The sequence below is a fragment of the Acanthisitta chloris genome, unplaced genomic scaffold, assembly GCF_000695815.1.
Source record: "Acanthisitta chloris isolate BGI_N310 unplaced genomic scaffold, ASM69581v1 scaffold31235, whole genome shotgun sequence".
Taxonomy (NCBI): domain Eukaryota; kingdom Metazoa; phylum Chordata; class Aves; order Passeriformes; family Acanthisittidae; genus Acanthisitta; species Acanthisitta chloris.
The window spans coordinates 1,296-20,510 of NW_008672621.1; the positions used below are offsets into that span (position 1 = coordinate 1,296).

The following is a 19,215-nucleotide window of genomic DNA, read 5'->3' on the forward strand; positions in this document are numbered from 1 at the left end:
TTTGTGTCTTGAAGTGTAGGTAAATTTTGGACAGAATGCTTCAAATAGTGGAAGTTGACAAAAGTAAAGAGAGCCATTACTTTGAGAAAAAATTGTACAGATATTGCAGTAAACATTATTTCAGGATGGTGAAAAAAACATTATCATAGGAAGTTTTTCTAATAATACTTGTAAAACAATGTGACTTGCTGATTTGGTGTTTTGTTGGTTTGGGTTTGGGTTTGTTTTAATAGGGGCTGCTTAATCAGCCAATATGGGTTTAAAGAAGAAGAAGGAAATTCAGGTAGATGCTTTCTTTCTTGATCAACAGCAGCTTGAAAAACTTCAGAGTAAGTAGAGTGTTTTATTCTGAACTAATGTGTAATTTATTTATCTGCTAGTAGAATGCGTTTGAGTAGCGATTGAAATTGATCTGGTGTTTTCCTTGTTATGTTTTGTTTCTGATGGTTTTGTTTTGTGGGTTTTAAGTGTGTTTGCTCTTCTGTTGTTTGTTTTTATTAAGTAATGACAATGACTTCTTGCCTTGTTAGAGTTAGAAGAATCCTTTAGAGCCCTGAGTATTTGGGTTGAAAATTCTTTACTTTGTTTTACCTTTGGTCTGAAGGTGGTAGAAGGTCTTACTTGTAGACCTGCCATTCAGTCATACCTGAAGTGCTAGCCTTAATGTGTGGGCTAACATTGAATTTCCAAGAGTCACAGAATGATTGAGGTTGGAAGGGTTGTCTGGAGGTCTCTTGACTAGATTTCCCATTCTTTGTGTTTTCTGTAGTTAGCTTGATTTAAAGGTACTTCAAATGGTCTTTTACTTTTGTCAGTTTTTGTTTGTTTGGTGAAATAAACTTCCAGTGATCCTTACTTTAAAAAAACCAAAATGAAGTAGTACAAGATTTGTGTTTCAGGTTACTGTGAGGTAGCACTGGTGAGGTCACATCTGGAGTTCTGCATCCAGTTCTCAGCTCCCCAGTCTGAGAATGATGAGGATGTATTGGAGAGTGTCAAGCTAAGGGCTACTAAGATGATGGAGGGCCTGAAGCATCCCTCCTATGAGGAAAGGCTGAGAGAGCTGGGACTCTCCACCCTGGCAAATAGAAGGCTCAGGGGGCTCTTACCAATGTGTAAAAAATATTTGAAGGGAGGACATAAATGAGACAGACTCAGGCTTTTTCCCATGCTGAACAGTGATGGGACAGGAAGTCACAGACAAATGGAAACATGAGAGATTCCCACTAAATACAAGGAAACACTTTTTTAACGTGAAAGTGACTGAGCATTGGTACAACTTTCACAGGGAGGTTGGGGAGTCTGCAGCCTTGGAGATATTCAGAAACATCTGGCCATGGTCCTGGGCAGCCAGCTCCACATGACCATTCTTGAGCAGGGGGGTTGGACCAGATAACCTCCAGACATCCCTTCCAGCTCAACCATGCTATGATTTTGTGAATCACAGCTTCATACTGCAGATATGGCCTACTATTATATTCCAGTAAAACTGATTGTTTGTTAGAAAAAAACTTGATGTGAAGGTGTCGAAAGGTGACTTAAGGGTTTGTGGCACCAGTAGGTTTTCTGGAACAGGAAAGAAACCTGAGAATTAAGCAGTCATTTCTTATTGTTGTGAATTATATATTGTTTATACTGCTTATTGAAATTCCTTTCTGAAAAGGGACTCTTCTTCCACATGTAGGGTTTTCAAAGGCTGAAGAGCAAAATCTGGCATCTCTCCTTCTGCACTGTGCACAGTTGGGAAATGGCATCCAGCAGATCCAGTGTATTAAACAAGTAAGGCTTCACTGCTCTTAGTGTGGTTTTTGGTAACTGACAATGTGTCATGTGCACTGTTACAGTTCCAAAATAAGTGTTATAAAGTTTATGCATTATTAAAGTTTTATGCATTCCTGGAAATAGATAAAAAGCAGTTGTTACTACTGGATGTGCATCAGGTAGAAGTGTAGTTCTAGTACTTAAATTGGCAAAGGTTACAGTTACTGAAACTGGTGGAAAGAAGTGATACCAAATTTCGTATTCTGTATGTTTTTTGGTATTAGAGGTGTTCTTGGAACATTATTTAACACTTGAAACTCCATAGGGTAAGGTAAAGAAAGGAAGGACAGTTTTGCACCATATACTTGGATGAGAGGGAAATCTGCCTCTGTTAATGATGGTATATCCAGAATTTTTTCTTTATCATGTGTTCTTTTGATTATAGATTATGCCATTGGTGAAGAAGATGGATCAGAACTCTGCATGTGATCCCATGATTAAAGCATGTTTGGATGTTTTGGGAGAGACATATTTTTCACTGGGTACAAAGAATCCTTTGAAAAAAGTATTAGCAAGGTAAAAAATTGAATAGTAAGCCTTTATTTTTTTTTAAATGCTCTCCTTACCTGAAGTCAGTAATTTGTCGTTCACTACCAATTGCTGTAGTTTAATTACTGAGAATTTGCAGTACTCATATGTGAATATCAGTACTGTTTTTCTTTCTTCCTTAGCTAAAAATCTTAATTATGAATAACATATCACTGGATAAATCACTTCAAGGTGAAGCATTATTTTTGATCTGTTTCATTAGTGGAAAGACAACATAGTGTGTAATCAGCAAAATCCAGTGTTAGAGCAGAAATTTAAAATACTTGTGTGAAAAAAATCTGAACTTTGTCAAGAGAAGGCACTTCAGAAGAATCATAACTAAACTGTGGTTTCTTGTGCCTATTATTATTGCAATTTATGCTGCAAAATTCCTGCTTTATTTCTTCAGCATTAACATTTTTTAAGATCCAGTGCTTAAGACCCAGCCTTCCTTTCTATGTCTGAAAGCATTAATTGTCCCACTGAGGGATGGAGGGCTTCCATCCTGTATTTGGTTTTATGTCAGAGCTTTATTCCCCTTTGACAGGTTTTCTGGCTGAAAAATTAGAATGTGTCTATTGATTTTAAGCCAGACTAGGTTTTTGTGCAGGAAGCAATATCTATTTATTGGAGTTTTAGCTCACATTGACTTTAGTTGAGTGGATGTTCAACACCTCAGTGTAAGCAAACTGTGCTGTTTCTTACTGTTGCAGTTCTCTGAATGGTCTTCCTGAAGCGTTGCTGAAGTTAGCTGTGCAAAGCTTTGTGTGCTGCCTTAGGGAAGAACTGAAAACCTCAGATGTGTATTTGTACAGAAAAGTACTGGACAACCTTGCTTCCTGTATGGAGGACTTCAGTTTAGGTACAGTGGCATCCACTATATTGTCTTTTGGTTTAACTTGCTCAACACAGCTCTGCACCTTGGTGCCACACCTGATTGTAACATTTACAGTTCTGTAAAATAAATAGTACTGGCCAGTATTCAGTACTTAAAATGTATTTTCTTTCCTCTAGGTAGAGCAAGTGTTGAGAACCTGTTTGAAGAAGGTAAAGTTATATTTATAGTAAAATAAGCTTTACTATAGATTATTGGGGGAGGGGTGTGTCTGAAGAAGTAACGTGAAGCAATCATGAAGATCTAACAGATCTGATTTCCTCCTGGTTAATTTTTAAGAAGTGATACCCTCACATGGTACTTCTTTGTCAAAGACTTTCCTTTCATTTGGACCTTTAATTTCTGGAGGTCAGTCTTGCTTTATTGAGCAACCCTAGATATAAATCTGAAAAGGTACCATTGAGTGGCTCTTAAAGTGCTGGGGGAGGTGATGCTTCTTTACGTGACATATTTACTGTCCTGTGCTTAATGATAAAGTGGGATGTGGGAACATTGAGCTGTAAACTGCTAGTCTTAACTACAGCAAACCCAGGCCTGCTGGGCAAGAATTTTCTTTGGTGATAACTTGGCAGAAATCTGATCTGCTGGTATTATGGGATAACATGACATAGCTGTGCCCTCAGCATGCAGATAGTGTTCACAGCTTCCTGTGGACCTTTTATGGCTGCTCTGTCTTTTAGCTCTTGGTAGTTTCAGCTTTTCACTCTCAATACTTTATAGGATTGGGCCAAGTTGGTTGGAAACTTTGTTTTGTACCAGGTTGTTGCAAAACAGCTTGAGATTTTGTTGTAGCATTGCTTGTTTTGGTCCGTACTGAAATGTCAGCTTAATTTGTTGATGGAGTGGAAGAAACACCACTATATGGCTAACTGTACACTGTACCTGGGTTTGATGTGTATGTGTGATTGCTTTGCTGGAATTTTTCTGTTCTAATTATTTTAAAATTAAATTCATACCATAATTATTTTCACTAGTTCTTCAGTTTCTGCAGAAGTCTCTGCTTGACATACAGGAAGAAAACAGGCAAGTGAATTAAATATAAGCTCTAGTTTTTCTGTTTTTCTTTCATTCTTGCAAGATAATGTGCTTTGGTTTGGAAGATCACTTTGATACTTATACACTGATGAAAGATGGGAATGCCGTTTTACAGTGATGGGTGTTTTGAATGAAACAAAAAGCTGCTGATTAGTTTCTTTTGTGATAATGTGATGTAAAATAAGAGAGGTAAGGCACTGATACTGTGCTAGAGCTGCTACTTCTAAGGGGAGACCTTTGAGTTGTCGTTTTGCTATCTGAATTGTGACTAAACAGTGTAATTTAATAGATGAAAAATTCAGGTAGAGAAATACTCTTCCACTTTCCATGGTCTTTTTGGAAGGTTTCTGGAAAAGTTCATCTCTGCATAGGCAGTATCAAATGAGTGAAAAGTTGATCACAGGAACCTGCAGAAACTGTAGCAGATTTTGTCATTTCCTTTGTAAACTTCGCTTTGACCTTGAGCCAGCTTCTTGTTTCCCTATAGTTACATGTCTAGTCACCTCAAGCAACAAATTAGTTTTTACAATTAATTCTGTCTGAAGTTGGCAGAATGTAGTTTTCTGGGGATGGTGAAGAACAGTTTTAATTTCCTTTTTGTATGCATGTATGTCTTTTTTTGTTTCCACAGAAAGAACCATGGAAATCGTATGGTTCAGACTCAGCTGATGCATGATTTACTGATAGCCATTAAAGTTTCAATGATGCTTATACAGAAATTGCAAGGAAATATCCAAGGAAATCTTTGGAAACATCATGAATCTTTTGTTTGGCAATGTATGTGTAGTTTACTGAAAAGCTCCACAAACTGCCTGATGGATGGTAAGTTTAGTAACATTCAAACCCAAATATTTTTATTAACTCAGTCTTGTTACCTTTGTAGTAAACACAACCAGTATGCATAAAAACTTAGTTTAGCTTGAATGGAAATTGAGATACTGAGATTAATGGGAGTGGGAAGAGTAGTTGGTCTTTTGAAAGATTTGTAGATTGCAGTTTTGGAGTGTACAGTTTAACTTGTCCTGCTACAAAAAATTCCAAGGTAAATGCTATTGCTAATTATTTAGAAACTATCAGAAATGCTCTGGAGACTCACTGAGTGTCTCTGCCTACCAGAAATGTACACATCTCTATGAATTATGCTGTCAGAACTATTGTTAGTGCAATACTGTGCTTTCTGCTTACACAGACTTTTTTGTACACTGTACTGATGTGTGCCAATAGGCTCTGCCACAGCCCTTCTTGTCTCACTGGGCTGTTCTATATTTTCTGTCTGTTACAAGGTATTAACAGTTTCCTATTACTCTAGAGCATAAATTCCTTAATACTTGCTATCCAGGCAGATACTATGGATTTGTGTTTATGAAGCTACAGCTAGTCTAGGAAAATTCCATGCCATCTTTATCATTTTGATACATAGTCCTAGTGCACAAAGTCTGCTGCACTCTAATGTAAAATGTCTTTCTCTGCCGTGTAGTAACACTCCTGCAAACTGTTCAGACTACCTCGGGACTGGCTGTCATCCTGTTTATTAGAGCTATGTATGAACCAGTTGAAGAATTACCTTCCTTGGTAAGTGTATTTCTTCACTAAAAACTGTGCAATGTCACAGTGTCGTTTATCAGTGCTGTCAGTGTTGTTTGGAGGCTTTGCATATGTGGATAGCAGGACTTGCCAACCTCTGTATCAGCCTTTAGTTGGAGTGTAAAACCTTTATTCTCTCCTTGACATATGAAATCGTAAGGGTAGGATTTTGAATTTAAGAAAAACAATGTACAAGAAATCTCTTCAAGTATCCTAAGTTACGCACAAAACAGCTTTTCTCCTGTGCTGAAGTATTGTAATGGATGTCATTTTGCTATTACAGGTCAGTGACTTGCTCCTTGGGACAGTGAAGCAATCAGGTGTGCCAGAGTGGTTTGTGAGCAGCTGTGGGACTCTGTGTACAGCACAGCTCCCTGACTCTGTCCTTCTCTTTCTCTGCCATGGAGCACTGGCTATGCTGGATTGGAAGAATGGCAGCATGAGTGAAAATGGAGAGAAATTATTATTAGATATTGCCCCAGTCTTGTTGTCTTTGAGTTCAGAGTAAGCTTGTTTTCTGATTTGTGTGATTTCATGTTTGGGAGGAGGGCATTAACTTTTTACTTCTATTTTTGCATGACTCATATGGTCCTGGTGGAATATCTTTTTGATGTTTTCAGTGTACTGATACTAGATTTTGCCACAGATCATGTGATTGTTAAGATATTCAGAATAACTATAAGTTTGAAGAATACAATAATCTTGTATATAGTTCTATGTTTCAATTTTTTCTTGCATGCTAAAATGAAAGTTTGTTTTCTAAAATGAGTGGGATTAGTTCACCAACTGCCTTATGGTGAGGTGTGTCAGAATAAATTCTTATAGAGACAGATAAACTTTAGTTTCAGGACATCAACTCCTATCCTTGTAAAAGCTCAGAAGAAGACAAAATGTGCCAGTGAGTGGAATACTTGAAGTAAGATGAGTTTTAGGTTTTTTTCTGACTGCAAGCATTGACTACTTGCATCTAGGGGCCTACCTAACTGTTGAATTTGAGATTAAACCATGTATTCAGTTCAATCTTTGTTCCTGCCCTGGAGGTCAGTTTTGTGATTTTGTTTTTGCACAGAGGGTACTCAGTTTTGATGGTTTTATGTGGTAATGAAAAGCTTTCCTTATGATTTTCAAGAAACATGCAATAACATAATTCTGCTCAAATATCAGCAGGTGCACAGTAAATTTATTTTTTTTAAAAAAAAAAGGCAAGTGTGACTTTTCAGGGTTTCTTTTCCCCATATTTAGGGGTACATCCAATTCATTACTTCTGTGTTCATTCCTTTGCCTCAAGGAATGTCTTGTGGCTCCTTACCTGTTTTTGTGTAAGGTAAATGAATGTGATTAATAATTATTTTGAAATACCGTATTATTTTTTTTAAACTTCATAAATTAAATTGACAAACTTTTCTTTGTTTTTTTTTTTCTTTTCTTTTTAAAAGGTTAAAAGAACCCAGTGTGGCAACAGCTCTGTCTAGAGTCCTTGCTATTTGGACTAATTCAGCACTGGCTGCCCTTGATTCAGACTCTCCAAATCTGAAAATCAAACTCAATGGTAACTCAGATGTGATTGGAAGGCTGCTGGAATACATTTATACACACTGGGACCACCCTCTGGATGCCATTAGACACCAAACCAAATTGATATTCAAGAATCTTCTTCACATACACCAAACCACCATTACTGGATCCAGTGGAAAATCAGACCCATTCTTTGCAAGGCTAATAAAGCATTTACTAAGTTTGGATTGGCACATAAAAGGGAAATACTCTTCCCTTGGCTGTCTTGTGGACTGTGTGGGCACTGAAAGTATACTACAATTGGACAGAACAATTCCAGTACAAATCCTGGATGTGATGAATGATCAGTCTCTTGCACCTTATGCTAGTGATCTTCTGGAAGCCATGTTCACAAATCACAAGGCCCATTTTACATTGAGTTTTCAAGAAGGCTCCTGGGTTGACAAGTGGCACAAGATCTGGGTTTCTCCTCTTCTGTTGATACTGTGTGAAGGGAACCATGACCAGACCACTTACATAATAGATTACTATTTACCAAAATTGCTCAAATGTAACCCTGACAGTCTGAGCTACATGATTAGAATTCTTCAGGCCTCTGCAGATGCTAATCTGGGTAAGAAAATACACAATGTATTTGTAATTATGATGGGTTCTTTAAAAAAAAAGAATCTCTAGGCATCTGACTTCTGATCTGTTATTACTGTTAGAATTAATCTGGAAGAAAAATTCCAGATGGTTATTATTGCTGTTAGAATTACAAGGTGAAAGTCTTAATAATCTTGTGTGTCTTCATGCCATCAGCAAAATACTTAGTATCCTTTCTGTAGGTTCCTTGCCATTCCCTTTATATGCCAAAGTTTGTTACATATCTGTTCTGCTGTTGTTTCTTGCACAGGCATGTCCAGTAACAGGATTTTACAGATTTGTCTTTGTTGCAGATGTGTGGATATGAGATTTATGATTCTCTTGTAGTTTATGGTATGATTTAGTGTAATTCTAAAATAATGGCTTGTGACATCTCCCAAGGTCTTTTTTTCGTATGTCATGTTCAAGATGAAGCTTTTTGGGAACCAGTGGATTTAGAACTAGTTTAATCTCTGGCAGCACTGTCTTTTGGGATTTATGGGGTAAAAATAAAAGGGGGTAGGATCATGGATTGAAGGTATTGGGAGTTTCTAACAAGTGTTGCAAATAGTAATTGTTTGTATTAACCAAACAATAATTGTGACTGTGTTTCATTTTCTTTAGGCTCTTGTAGTACTAGGGGAGCTCTTGGAGCATTAATGGCATGCCTGAGAACAGCCAGGGCTCATGGACACCTGGAACTTTCAAGTATCTTGAGCAATGGTCTTGTATCCACTGAGTGCATAAAACAAGGTCTGGTTCATCAGCACAGTCAGGTAAAGGGACAGCTTTTTTGTGTGCCTTGGAATTAGTGTAATTGATTTCAACCTGATCACTGTGTCAGCATTGTTTTAAAACACATGTATCATCGTAGCTGCCTGTAACTCTTCTGTGGTTGACTTCTAAATATCTTTCAGGTTTGCATTGATGCTTTAGGTTTACTTTGTGAAACCCATCGTACCACGGAAATTGTGTCTTTGGAAGAAATGCATCTAATTCAGTTTTTTATCATGTACAACTTGAACAGCCAGTCTCCTTCAGTAAGGCAACAGATTGTTTCTTTAATAAGAAAGGTAATTTCAATCTATAAGCAATATCTAATGTGCCTATTATGTTAGTTATAATAGCATTTTTTAAAAAATTACCGAGTATGTTACGAAGTTGCTTATCTGAAAGAGTAGAAGCTCTAAAACCAGGACTGTGCTGTGTATATTACCCAGCTGAATGGTGATAAGTCATTGCAGGCAACCATAGCTTAAACAATGTAAGCAATGAGCCTTGTGTTGCCTTTTGCTGTGAGCTAAGGTTGTGCTTACATAGACTTATCAGACCTCAGGGAAATTCACAGTCACTTGATCAGCCTCACCAACCTGACTCAAAAGACAAGGTAGAGAAATAGTAAGGGAACAGCATGACATGTGGCTCTGCCATTACAGCCTGCAGGGATTGAGTCTGTCAACATTGTGGAAGTTGCTGAGGTCACATGTAGCTCATGGTAGAAGGATGTGGATAAAACGAGGAAACCGTGTGTGTGTAAAGAACACTTTGGAAGAGAAAGGATGTGGATAAAATGAGGAAACCATGTGTGTGTAAAGAACACTTTGGAAGAGGGTAATGGGAAAAGATGCAGTGTGAAAGGGGAAAATCATCAATTTGAGATGGGTGATAAATGAGGCAATAGGGTTGGCAGAAACAAAAGAGAAGTCCATCTCTTTCCATTCTTGCCTGGTGCAGACTGAGGAACATGAGATGGAAAACTAGTGTTAGAGGGAGTGTAATAAGAAAGGAATTACCAGTGGGGAATAAAAGAGGTGGAAGAAGCACTCCTGAGGTGAGTCAAACTCTGTAGGACACACTGAGGCTGTAAAAATTGTATGCATTGATTGAGCTTTTTTTTATAGAGGAACATATGTTCCGCAGAAAATGAGGAGGTAGGAGAAGACTAGGCATGAGTTTAAGGAGGAAGATGGAAGGAGGTGTGGGAGGTGCAGAGGGTGGAGGGGAAAGATTGGTCGCAAGAGAGATGGCAAACAAAACCTTGGTTTTGGAGTGGAGAGAGAAGGATCTGTTCTGTGTTATGCTGTATGCAAACTTGCTAAAGTTTACAAGCAGTATTAATCTGGAAAATAAACTGAAAATCTGCCTTTCCCTTATTAACTGTCAATGATTCTTGCTTTACCTATGTTTTGCTTTTGTTTTAAAAGTTATTTTGTAGGATACAAGAAAGTTCCCAGGGGCTTTATAAATTGGAGCAAAATAAAACCAAGCAAGAGTTACTTGAAAACTCAACTAAAATGCATCCTTTGGAGATTTTGCAGCAATACAAAGTAAGTTAGAATGTCAGAGATACAGATATAAGAGGTGGTATAGCATTTCTGAAAGTTCATTGTTCCTGAACACCTCTGAGTGTGTTAGTCTGTGTGTGTGTGGCTGTGTTTGTGTTAGGAAATAGTGCAGTGAAGAAGGAAAAGAGCTGTAAAGCCTAACAGTGCTGAGGAGCTTGTCCACTCTGATGCACTTAGGCAAGTTGATTTTGACTAAATGTACAATTGTTGATGAACTGAGTGCCCATTAGTATTTGCAGGGTGTCTTTAAGGTCACTTTTTTTCAAAGTAATAAACATTCTTTTCTGAGGGTTTGCTCCATGATGTGTATTGAAGCAGCAGTCGGTGAGGGATGGCTGGAGATGTACCCTGAATCCAGAAACAATTTCTGAGTTGATGTCCTGTCAGCTGTTGGTCATTTAGTAGTGAGTTTTACATGGTGTTTATATGTGGGCTTGAAATAGAGATCAGTTGAGCTCCAGCCTTTTTCTAGCTCTCCAGAATAATCCGTGAGAGAATGAATGACACAGCTTCAGCATGAAGAGTTCTTTTGTATTTGTCCTTTTTTTTCCTATTTGAAAGCTCACATAATCAGTTTCTTTGTGTTAAACTGTTTCTTGTCTTGAGTTCTGCTTTTATTGGTCAGCTAATTTTCAAGGTTTGGTACAATGGCTCTCTTTTTGTGGGAGTGAGAGAGGGAAACTGTTGAGTTTAAAAACCCAAATGATTGTCCAGCCTTCACTGTACTCTAGGAAACAAGAAATTTTGTCAATATTATGAAGTTAAGCTTCCCATTCTTCCAAAATGGACTGTAAAGTCATAATTTTTGGGGGGTAACTTATAAAGCAGAATATCCTGAATTCAGCTACTTAGACTTTTGTTTGTAGGACAGCAAGTCAACTCTTAAATATTTTGTGATTTTCAGGATTTCATGTCTTCTGTATGTGACAGACTTTTTGAGGTATTGTTTCCTGGTTCATCACACCCAACCAGATTTTCTGCACTAAGTATTTTGGAATCAATAGCAGAAATATTTTCTGTTCCAAAAGGTGAGAAGCCTAATTTATAGACTGTAGGAATGGATGGTGCTGAAGAAGATTCTTTTATGCCATTTAGTCAATTTCTGTCAAAGTGAAGTGGTATTCTCAGTCCTTAATTTCTGTGGCATTTCCTGCATTGCTTTTGTTTTACCTGAAGGACGGATAGTAAGTTTTATTGGAAAAAGGAATTTTGAAGTAAATGGAAATATTTGTCCCAATATCTTCCATAAATTGGGATTTTCTTGCATAGCCTTTTCTTTTTAGCAAGGCTTTTCAATGAATTTTAGTGATTATGTAGAAAACTTCTGGACAAGTTTCAGTATATTTGATAAATTTACTCCCTTTTCCCGTTCAAATATCTTGATAATTTAAAATGTTGAGATCATAAAAACTCGTGATTGACTAAGCTTGCATATCCTCATGAGACTATGATACTAAATAAGAAACAGTTTTATCAGCCAGTTGGTGATGTGCTGCTGTTATTTTAAATTTTCTTCACAGTGTTATGACAGGCCCCATTCAGGAAGTGTTAGTTAACAGCCTTGGAGTATTGTTGGTGTTGCTAAATCTTATCTCTGGATCATATGGCTAACATTAAAGTATGTTTTCAGTGTTAAATTGTAACTTTTTAAAAAAGAAATGAGATGTGTAAGATGAAAGTTGATTTTGAGAAGGAAGAAAAAATGCTGTCATGTTAGATCTCTTCTCAGAATACCTTGATAAATGATGAACACGTTGAGTTTTATGAATACGTAGTGTAGTGTTATTGCCTTTTTTTTTTTTTTTTTACATGGTTGTATTGAGAGTTGTTTGTAATAGCAGCCTTAGGATTTCTAAAACTTGACATTACTTTTATGGAGATTAGGCTGCTGTTGTGTTCTGTACTGGATAGTGGTGCACTTGTTTGCATCTTAAAATTTCTGGCTTCTCTACAGCATTAGTTCCCGGAAGTCATGACTCCTTCACATCTAAATTAAAAGCTGGTAAAAATTAAAAGCTGGTAAAAAAAATGGCAATGGCTTACATTTTAAGGCATTATTCCTATGACAAAAGAAATCAAAACACCAAGCACCAAGACACATTGAAGTTCTTGCACTTTTTTTTAAAAGGAATTATTTTCTAGTATTGCATACTTACAGGAAAAGAATTTTTACACAAAACTAAAATAAAGATTAGTGTCAGTGCTGAATTTAATGGAAATAAAAGGGATTCTGGTTTTGGCTATAAGTTACTTTCTATATTACTGAGAGTGATTCTCTGGATAAGGTAAGATTTTTTTTTTATTCCCAACAGTAAACATGATATTTTAAGACCTATTAAGAGAAGTAAAATTAAAATAAATTTTAGCTAAAATGTTATTTTAATGCTTCTTTTGGTATAGCAAAGCACGATGTGGATACAGTGCTTATGTTGGAAAGAGTTACAGCAAAACTCTCTAAGGCATTAATTTCTTTGAACAGGTCAGGCACAAGTTTTTCAGCTGGATCAGGTGATCGATTCTACTCGTGTCCAAACTTTGATCCAATGTTTTGCCAGTACTTTTGAGGAAGTAAAAGTTCTGGCATTTGGGCTGTTGATGAAACTACGTGATGTTGCATTTAAGTTACAGGTATGGGATTTAAAGTCGTTTTAAAGGGAGTAATTTTGTGAAAGATGAATATTCTGCACTATACCAGGTACAGAGCTTGACTCCTGAAAAATGAGTAGTCAGTCCAGGTTGCCTGCAGTAGTGTTCCTTGCATGTATTTTTATACAGATTCTGCCCTTACCTAAGGAGGATTTTTTCACTTATGGTTGAAGGAATTTGGAAAGTTCATTGGGTATGACTGTGAACTATCAGAGAAATAATTAATGCAAGCTCCTTGCTTAGCTTGATATCTCTTTGTAAATGATTGAGACATTTTGACTTGGTTACTCTTGGATTTTAAGAAATTCACCCCCATGATTCTCTTCCTTTCTGGTTGGTCTCAGATTTCATTAGCTATTTGTCTTTCTTGATTTCTCACAGATTTTGCTTTTTGACTTGATACTGATTTTTCTGTTTATTACTACATAAGTTAATTTTAAATTAATAAGTACTGGTGAATAAATGCTGCTTCCTAGTAAACTATGCTTCTCTATGATGTCCATTAGCAGATGAAGCACAGTATTTGGAAAAAAAAAATCGTCACCTTGTGAAGTGCAGTGTGATTGAATACTGCTTTATAAATGACCAGCCCCATCCTCAGTGCATATGTACTTTTATATTTGCTAAATACTTGCATACATGTGCATGTTTAGAGTGTAAGGTGATCAGTGCACAAAGTAAGTGTTCCTTAAGAAATATGTACCAGCAAATTCACTGTAAAGCAGATTCTCAGATTCCAGGGTGTTAAGTAGCTTAACTAAATCAATTTGGAAGATCAATAAAATGAGTGATATTGTTGTTGGATTTTTTTTTCAGGACTCTGAAAATATAGGTCTTCTATTCCAAGCAGCCATGGATCTCAGCACAAGTACCAAGCCATATGATTGTGTCACTGCTTCATATTTGTTGAACTTTTTAGTACATCATACAGGACTGCAGCATATTTGTTTGGGAAAATGGATTGAGCATAACCCCCAGAGTGATGAAAACACAACAGTGAGTACAGTGGAGAAGAACACTTTGACAGGTAAGATTTTTGGAAAGTTAACCCCTCTTTTTTAGATTTATTTAAAATTCCACTACTTTTCCTTAAGGCTTTTGATAGGAGGCTTAGTAAGAGATGCTTATTTTTAACACAATTTTAAGTATGTTTTGGTTTGCTGCTAAGAAGTCAAGTACCTTAGTAAGATCTTAATCTAGTCCTGTTTGTCTTGAGGTTCTTGAGTATTCTAAAAGGTAACTTTTGTTACTATTTTGACCAGTGACATTTGAAAGTGACACTGAGGCCCTAGTGAGCAAGTCTGGTGAAGCTGAGCGTGTTAAGTGCAGGGAAGGAACCTGTGTAGCCCTAGTGAGCGAGTCTGGTGAAGCTGAGTGTGTTAAGTGCAGGGAAGGAACCTGTGTTTCCCCTAAGAGCTCTCTCACCCTGAGTGAAAGGCAGCTGTAGTAGTTCTGGGTCATGTTCCAGGAGCTGATGCTTGCAGCACTGCCCCTTGGAGCTCTGTTCACTTGGAACCAAATTTCTGAGTGATTTGCAGTCCTGCACATGCATATCCACAGTAATTCTGCTTTCTTCACGTAGGGAATATTTTCCTTTGGTTTAGAGCCTCTGGGTGAAAGCTGACAGGGTTTGTCTCTAGCAGATTTGGCAAATTTCTTAAACAGGCTTCCTCCACCTTTTCTAATTTCCAATACAACTAAAATATTTAAATTCCTTATTTGTAATAATGCATTTTATATAATTTGTAGTAAACTCACTGTTATGTACTGTTTTGCGCCATTATTTGCGTCTTTACAGATGCCTATTAATACTTTATTCATATGCAGTTAAATAATGATTTTGAGACATAGTTGTGTTGCCATAAATGAAGGAAATGTGTGGATAACCTCATGTCTCATTGTTATGAAGTGTCTCCTGTTGTTATCTATAGTTCCTTATTTGGCTCTGTGATTCATTCCCATTCTGACACTGGGATTTTGCAGGGTATAAATGTAATTAAAATAGGCAGATCTCCTTGAAAATTGGTCAGGTTCTTTAGTGGAAAACAAGGTTCAGATATTTAACTGAGAACTTCTACCTTTAATATTCTGCTGAACTGATTGTTGTATTAATGTGGCTCTGAGGGTGAAGTCTGACTTGCAGTGTGTGATATAACTTCTTTTGACTTTGTTGTGAGCTGTGGGATTATCCCCAAGCATAGGATGTGGGTTGTGCTTTTAACAGCTGCTGTTCGATTGAGATAGATTAAATTGACTATAACAAATATTGCTGGAGTTTAGGTAACTGAAAATCAACAATAACTTTTATTTAAATGACAAAAAAAGAAGTGTAAACAGGGAAATTTCTGTGCATTTTCCATTGAATTGTTTTGTAAACATGCTTTATGCCTCTTAAAGCAGATCTGTTTCTTAGAAAATGCAATGTATGTATTTATAATGGCAATCTGTGCTTTAAAAAATTTTAGTTATCAAGCTTTTGTTGGTGAATGTTGAAGAAGAAATCTTTCAATCCAAGAAGTCTCTGCTTCAAGCTGCAGCATCATTCCCAATGTATGGGAGAGTGCACTGTATAACTGGGGCTTTGCAGCAATTACCCTTTAAGTAAGTACAATGTGCTAAATACTAAGTTGTAACTCCATATTGAAGCATGATGGAAGAGCTGCTCAGGAGAACATAAAAGCACACAGTATTATTTATAATCAAATCCAGTACCTGTGGCTTTTAGAACTTTTTCTGGCTGCTGCACTGTTTAGCTAACTGTTTGATACTTCCTTTGTAAGTGTTAAACTCAGCCTTAGGACTTTTCAATCTGTACCCTGTTTATAGTTTTCATAAATACTGTTGAAGAAGTGTTTTTAATTTCAGTTCTTTCTTTTAAATGTAAAATTATTTTAAATGTATGTTGTGATGGTTTTTGTTTGTGGTTTTGTTCTTGATTGATTTTTTTTTTTTTTTTTAAAGTAACTTGACACTAGTGTCTGAATGGAAGGAAATGGTGACCAGGCTCATTCTGATGTCATACAAACTCTCTGCTGTAGTATCACCAGTAGTACAGAGCTCATCACCAGAGGGTCTTATTCCAATGGATAGTGATCCAGGTAAAGAAAAAGAAACAGAACTCCAAAAGAATTGTGTTAAAATCTGATGCTCCTGAAGTTCTGTTTGTCTTCCAGTGATTCAGAACTGGAGTGAGCTCCCCTCCCTTTCAGTTTCTCATTTTATGTCATAATCTTAAGCCTCTCCTTTAACTTCTGATAGAGGTTGTCCTGACTTCTGCACTAAAAAACCACAAACACTTGCAGATTGTGTAGTTGCCTCTGTTTCAAAGCTGGGGACTGGGAATTGTGATTTTCTTCTTTAATTGTTGTAATCACCATAGTTACTTGGTTTGTTTTTTTCAATGCTAATAACTTCTTTTATACTTGCACGCCCAAAATTAATTACATCAGTATAAGGAACTGGAAGTAAAAAACTATCTTAAATATCCTTCTTGTTTAATGTGCAGAAAGTGCAAGTCGCCTGCGGATGATTCTGCATGAGATACAACCACAGGACACAAATGATTATTTTATACAAGCAAAAATTTTGAAAGAACACTGCAATGGGGAACCTGAAAAGGTACCTGACTCCAGGCCAACCAAAAATCACTGCACAGAAATGAGAGGTAAATCCAATGCTATATTAGTAATTAAATCAAGCTATTCTTTCCAGAGCAGGCGTTTGATGTGGGTGATCAGAACTGGAAGTTACTTGCTCCGTGTAATGTTTCAGTTCTTCAGTAAATCTGTCAGAAGCTAGTTATTCATGGACGTGGTTTTAAAGAATAATTCACTGTGTTTCTTGAAGATTGTGGTTAATTTCTCTCAAGCCACAAGAGAAAATTAGTTGTTTTGATATTGGCCTAGATTCTCATGCCTTCACTGCACTGACCAGGGAATCTTTAACACCTTTTCTGTCATGAATACTTCATAGATTAAAAGTATTCCTTGACAGATTTATGATTCTAGGATTCTAATGCATTTCTTGTTGAAAGGTGTTAGTGTCACTTCCCTCTCCAGAGTACACAAGGCTAGTGGGGAATATGTTCAGGCAATAAAACCTGTTGCATGAAATTGCAGAAGCTTCAGTTTGAAAGATTCCAGTGGTAAAATACGAGGTAGTATTTGTGTGCTTTAATGAATAGCAGCTATGAAATTCAGATTTACAAGCGCTAAAGAAATTGTAAATTTTGGCATATTTTATGTAAGACAGAATAAATTTATAGACTATCTGTACATTTTTTAATTCAATAGTTTACTCAGGCTTTTGAACTTTTTCCTCACTTGTTTTTTCCGACGTTTGGAATAGTTTCGGGCCGTATGAAACAAGTGGGGAAACAACGTGCGAGTGCCACAGTGGGCACGAGGTGGCGGCGTTGGGTTAGAAATGCCTTTGCTCGGCTCTCCCTCCTGGGATGCTCCTGGGGAATGTGCTCTGAGCATGGATTGATGAGTGACAGCGAGTTGGTTGGAGCCTGGCTCCAAAGCTGTGCGTGTCTCTGTAGTTCACTGTACAGGTAAATAGGAATTGTGGCCCAAAGACCTCTACTCTTGAAAGCAGTACTTTTCTGGTTAAATGTTTATGTTGCTGCCTTTTGCAAGTGGAATAAAGTTCAGTGAGTGTTGAGGAGTGGAAGCAATTACTGAATTACCTTTTGAGTAGGCAGGTTTAGACTTTTTTTTTGAGTTAATTGTGTTTTGTAAGAAGATCAGGCTAAGCGAAATTTAAATTACAAGCCTGCATCTGAGAACCTTGAGTTACACTGTTGCATTTGTTGACTTTTTTATTTTTATTTTTATTTTTAAGGTAAAGAAAGGCAGACATGTGATGTCACAGCTCAAATGGTTCTTGTATGTTGCTGGAGAAGCATGAAGGAAGTGTCTCTGCTCCTAGGGACGCTGTGTAAACTTTTACCTTCACAGACTACATCTGAACCTTCAGATGGGTTGATTACTGTAGAACAGGTAGGGAAGTAATTTTTATTGTAAAACCTGCAATGTCTTTTTGGGTGGTGGTGAGGGGAAGGCAGTTTTCAGAAAACCTTTTTCTTCAATCTACATTCTGCATGAGAAAAGTTACAGTTTTTAAATTTTTATTGCCCTGTCTTCGTAGTTTTCTTAGTTTATACTTGGTTAACAGTCTTGTTTTGATAAAGTGGTATTCAGAAAGCATAACTGCAGTAGAAACAGATAAGTGAAAAAATTAGTATACATAACTAACAAACCCAAGGAATATTCATTCTAATTTTATTGAGTTATTTGAGATGTATGCTGTGTTTAGGGATACCAGTGGCTGCTTAGCGTCCTTCCCTTTTGTCTGTCTCTCTCTCAGTATATATTGAGGAGTAATAGAATTGCTACAAGTCTTCTAAACTGACTTCATATTCAAGGTGTCATTTGTTTAATTTTGAAGTCTAGATATTGGCATTTTGCTTAAAGCTCTTCATTAATTAAACTTCATAATCAATAATTCTGAAAGTCAAACATGCTGACTAGTCTCAGTCCTCTGTAGAAGACTGGAATATGAATAATTCTTATGTAATGTGACTCTCTTTTTCCTCCTTTTTTTTTTTTTTTTGATTTAAGAGATCAGAAATGTTAATATGCCATCTGGGTCTCTTGTAGAATGTTGAGTTCAGTGTTTACAAGAAATTAGATTACCACAGGCATTTATTTGGGAAATATTTTGTGTTTATTAAATTTCTGGTTTTAATTGATGGCCTTTTAATTTCCATATGGTTTCAACAAAACCAGTCTTTATGTGGAAGGTGGAAATATGCAAGGATATACACAAAGAAATACAATTTGGCTGAATGTATAACAAATATAGGAAAAGTGTGGGCATTTTCTCAGCACTTTTTGTAACTGGTGTTACCATATTTTGTACACAAAAAGAAAGGAGATTGCATGATAAATGACTTGAAATGTCAATACCATAACTGCTGTGGTTTCAGACTTTTATTAAACACTGTTTGGTGTTGACAAATAAGAGGACTGAATTTTGGCATCTTGTGCATGTAGAGCTTTCTTTCAAGTTGCCCATTCTTTCTCTTTGTTCTGTAAGTATTAAAAGAAATTTAAGAATACAGAGAAATAAAACTCTAGAGAAACCTTGATCATCTTGCCTTGAGCCAGGGCTAAGTAATTGTTGAGAAAAATCTGGTAGCACCTTTTGGCCAGTCTG

At 36.8% G+C, this 19,215-nt stretch overlaps 1 protein-coding gene across 1 annotated transcript; it reads left to right on the forward strand.

The window, feature by feature from the left end:
• Positions 1–253: 253 nt before the first annotated feature.
• THADA (thyroid adenoma associated) lies at positions 254–17,996 on the forward strand (the record flags this gene model as incomplete). Its single annotated transcript, XM_009074596.1, has 20 exons — positions 254–329; positions 1,685–1,779; positions 2,207–2,337; positions 3,063–3,211; positions 3,364–3,396; positions 4,219–4,267; positions 4,911–5,101; positions 5,757–5,851; positions 6,147–6,367; positions 7,300–7,991; positions 8,627–8,778; positions 8,920–9,075; positions 10,207–10,329; positions 11,252–11,375; positions 12,827–12,975; positions 13,810–14,020; positions 15,459–15,594; positions 15,955–16,091; positions 16,499–16,657; positions 17,839–17,996. Coding segments are annotated over exons 1-20 (3,237 nt in total), but the record flags the coding sequence as incomplete, so codon positions are not given.
• Positions 17,997–19,215: the final 1,219 nt, after the last annotated feature.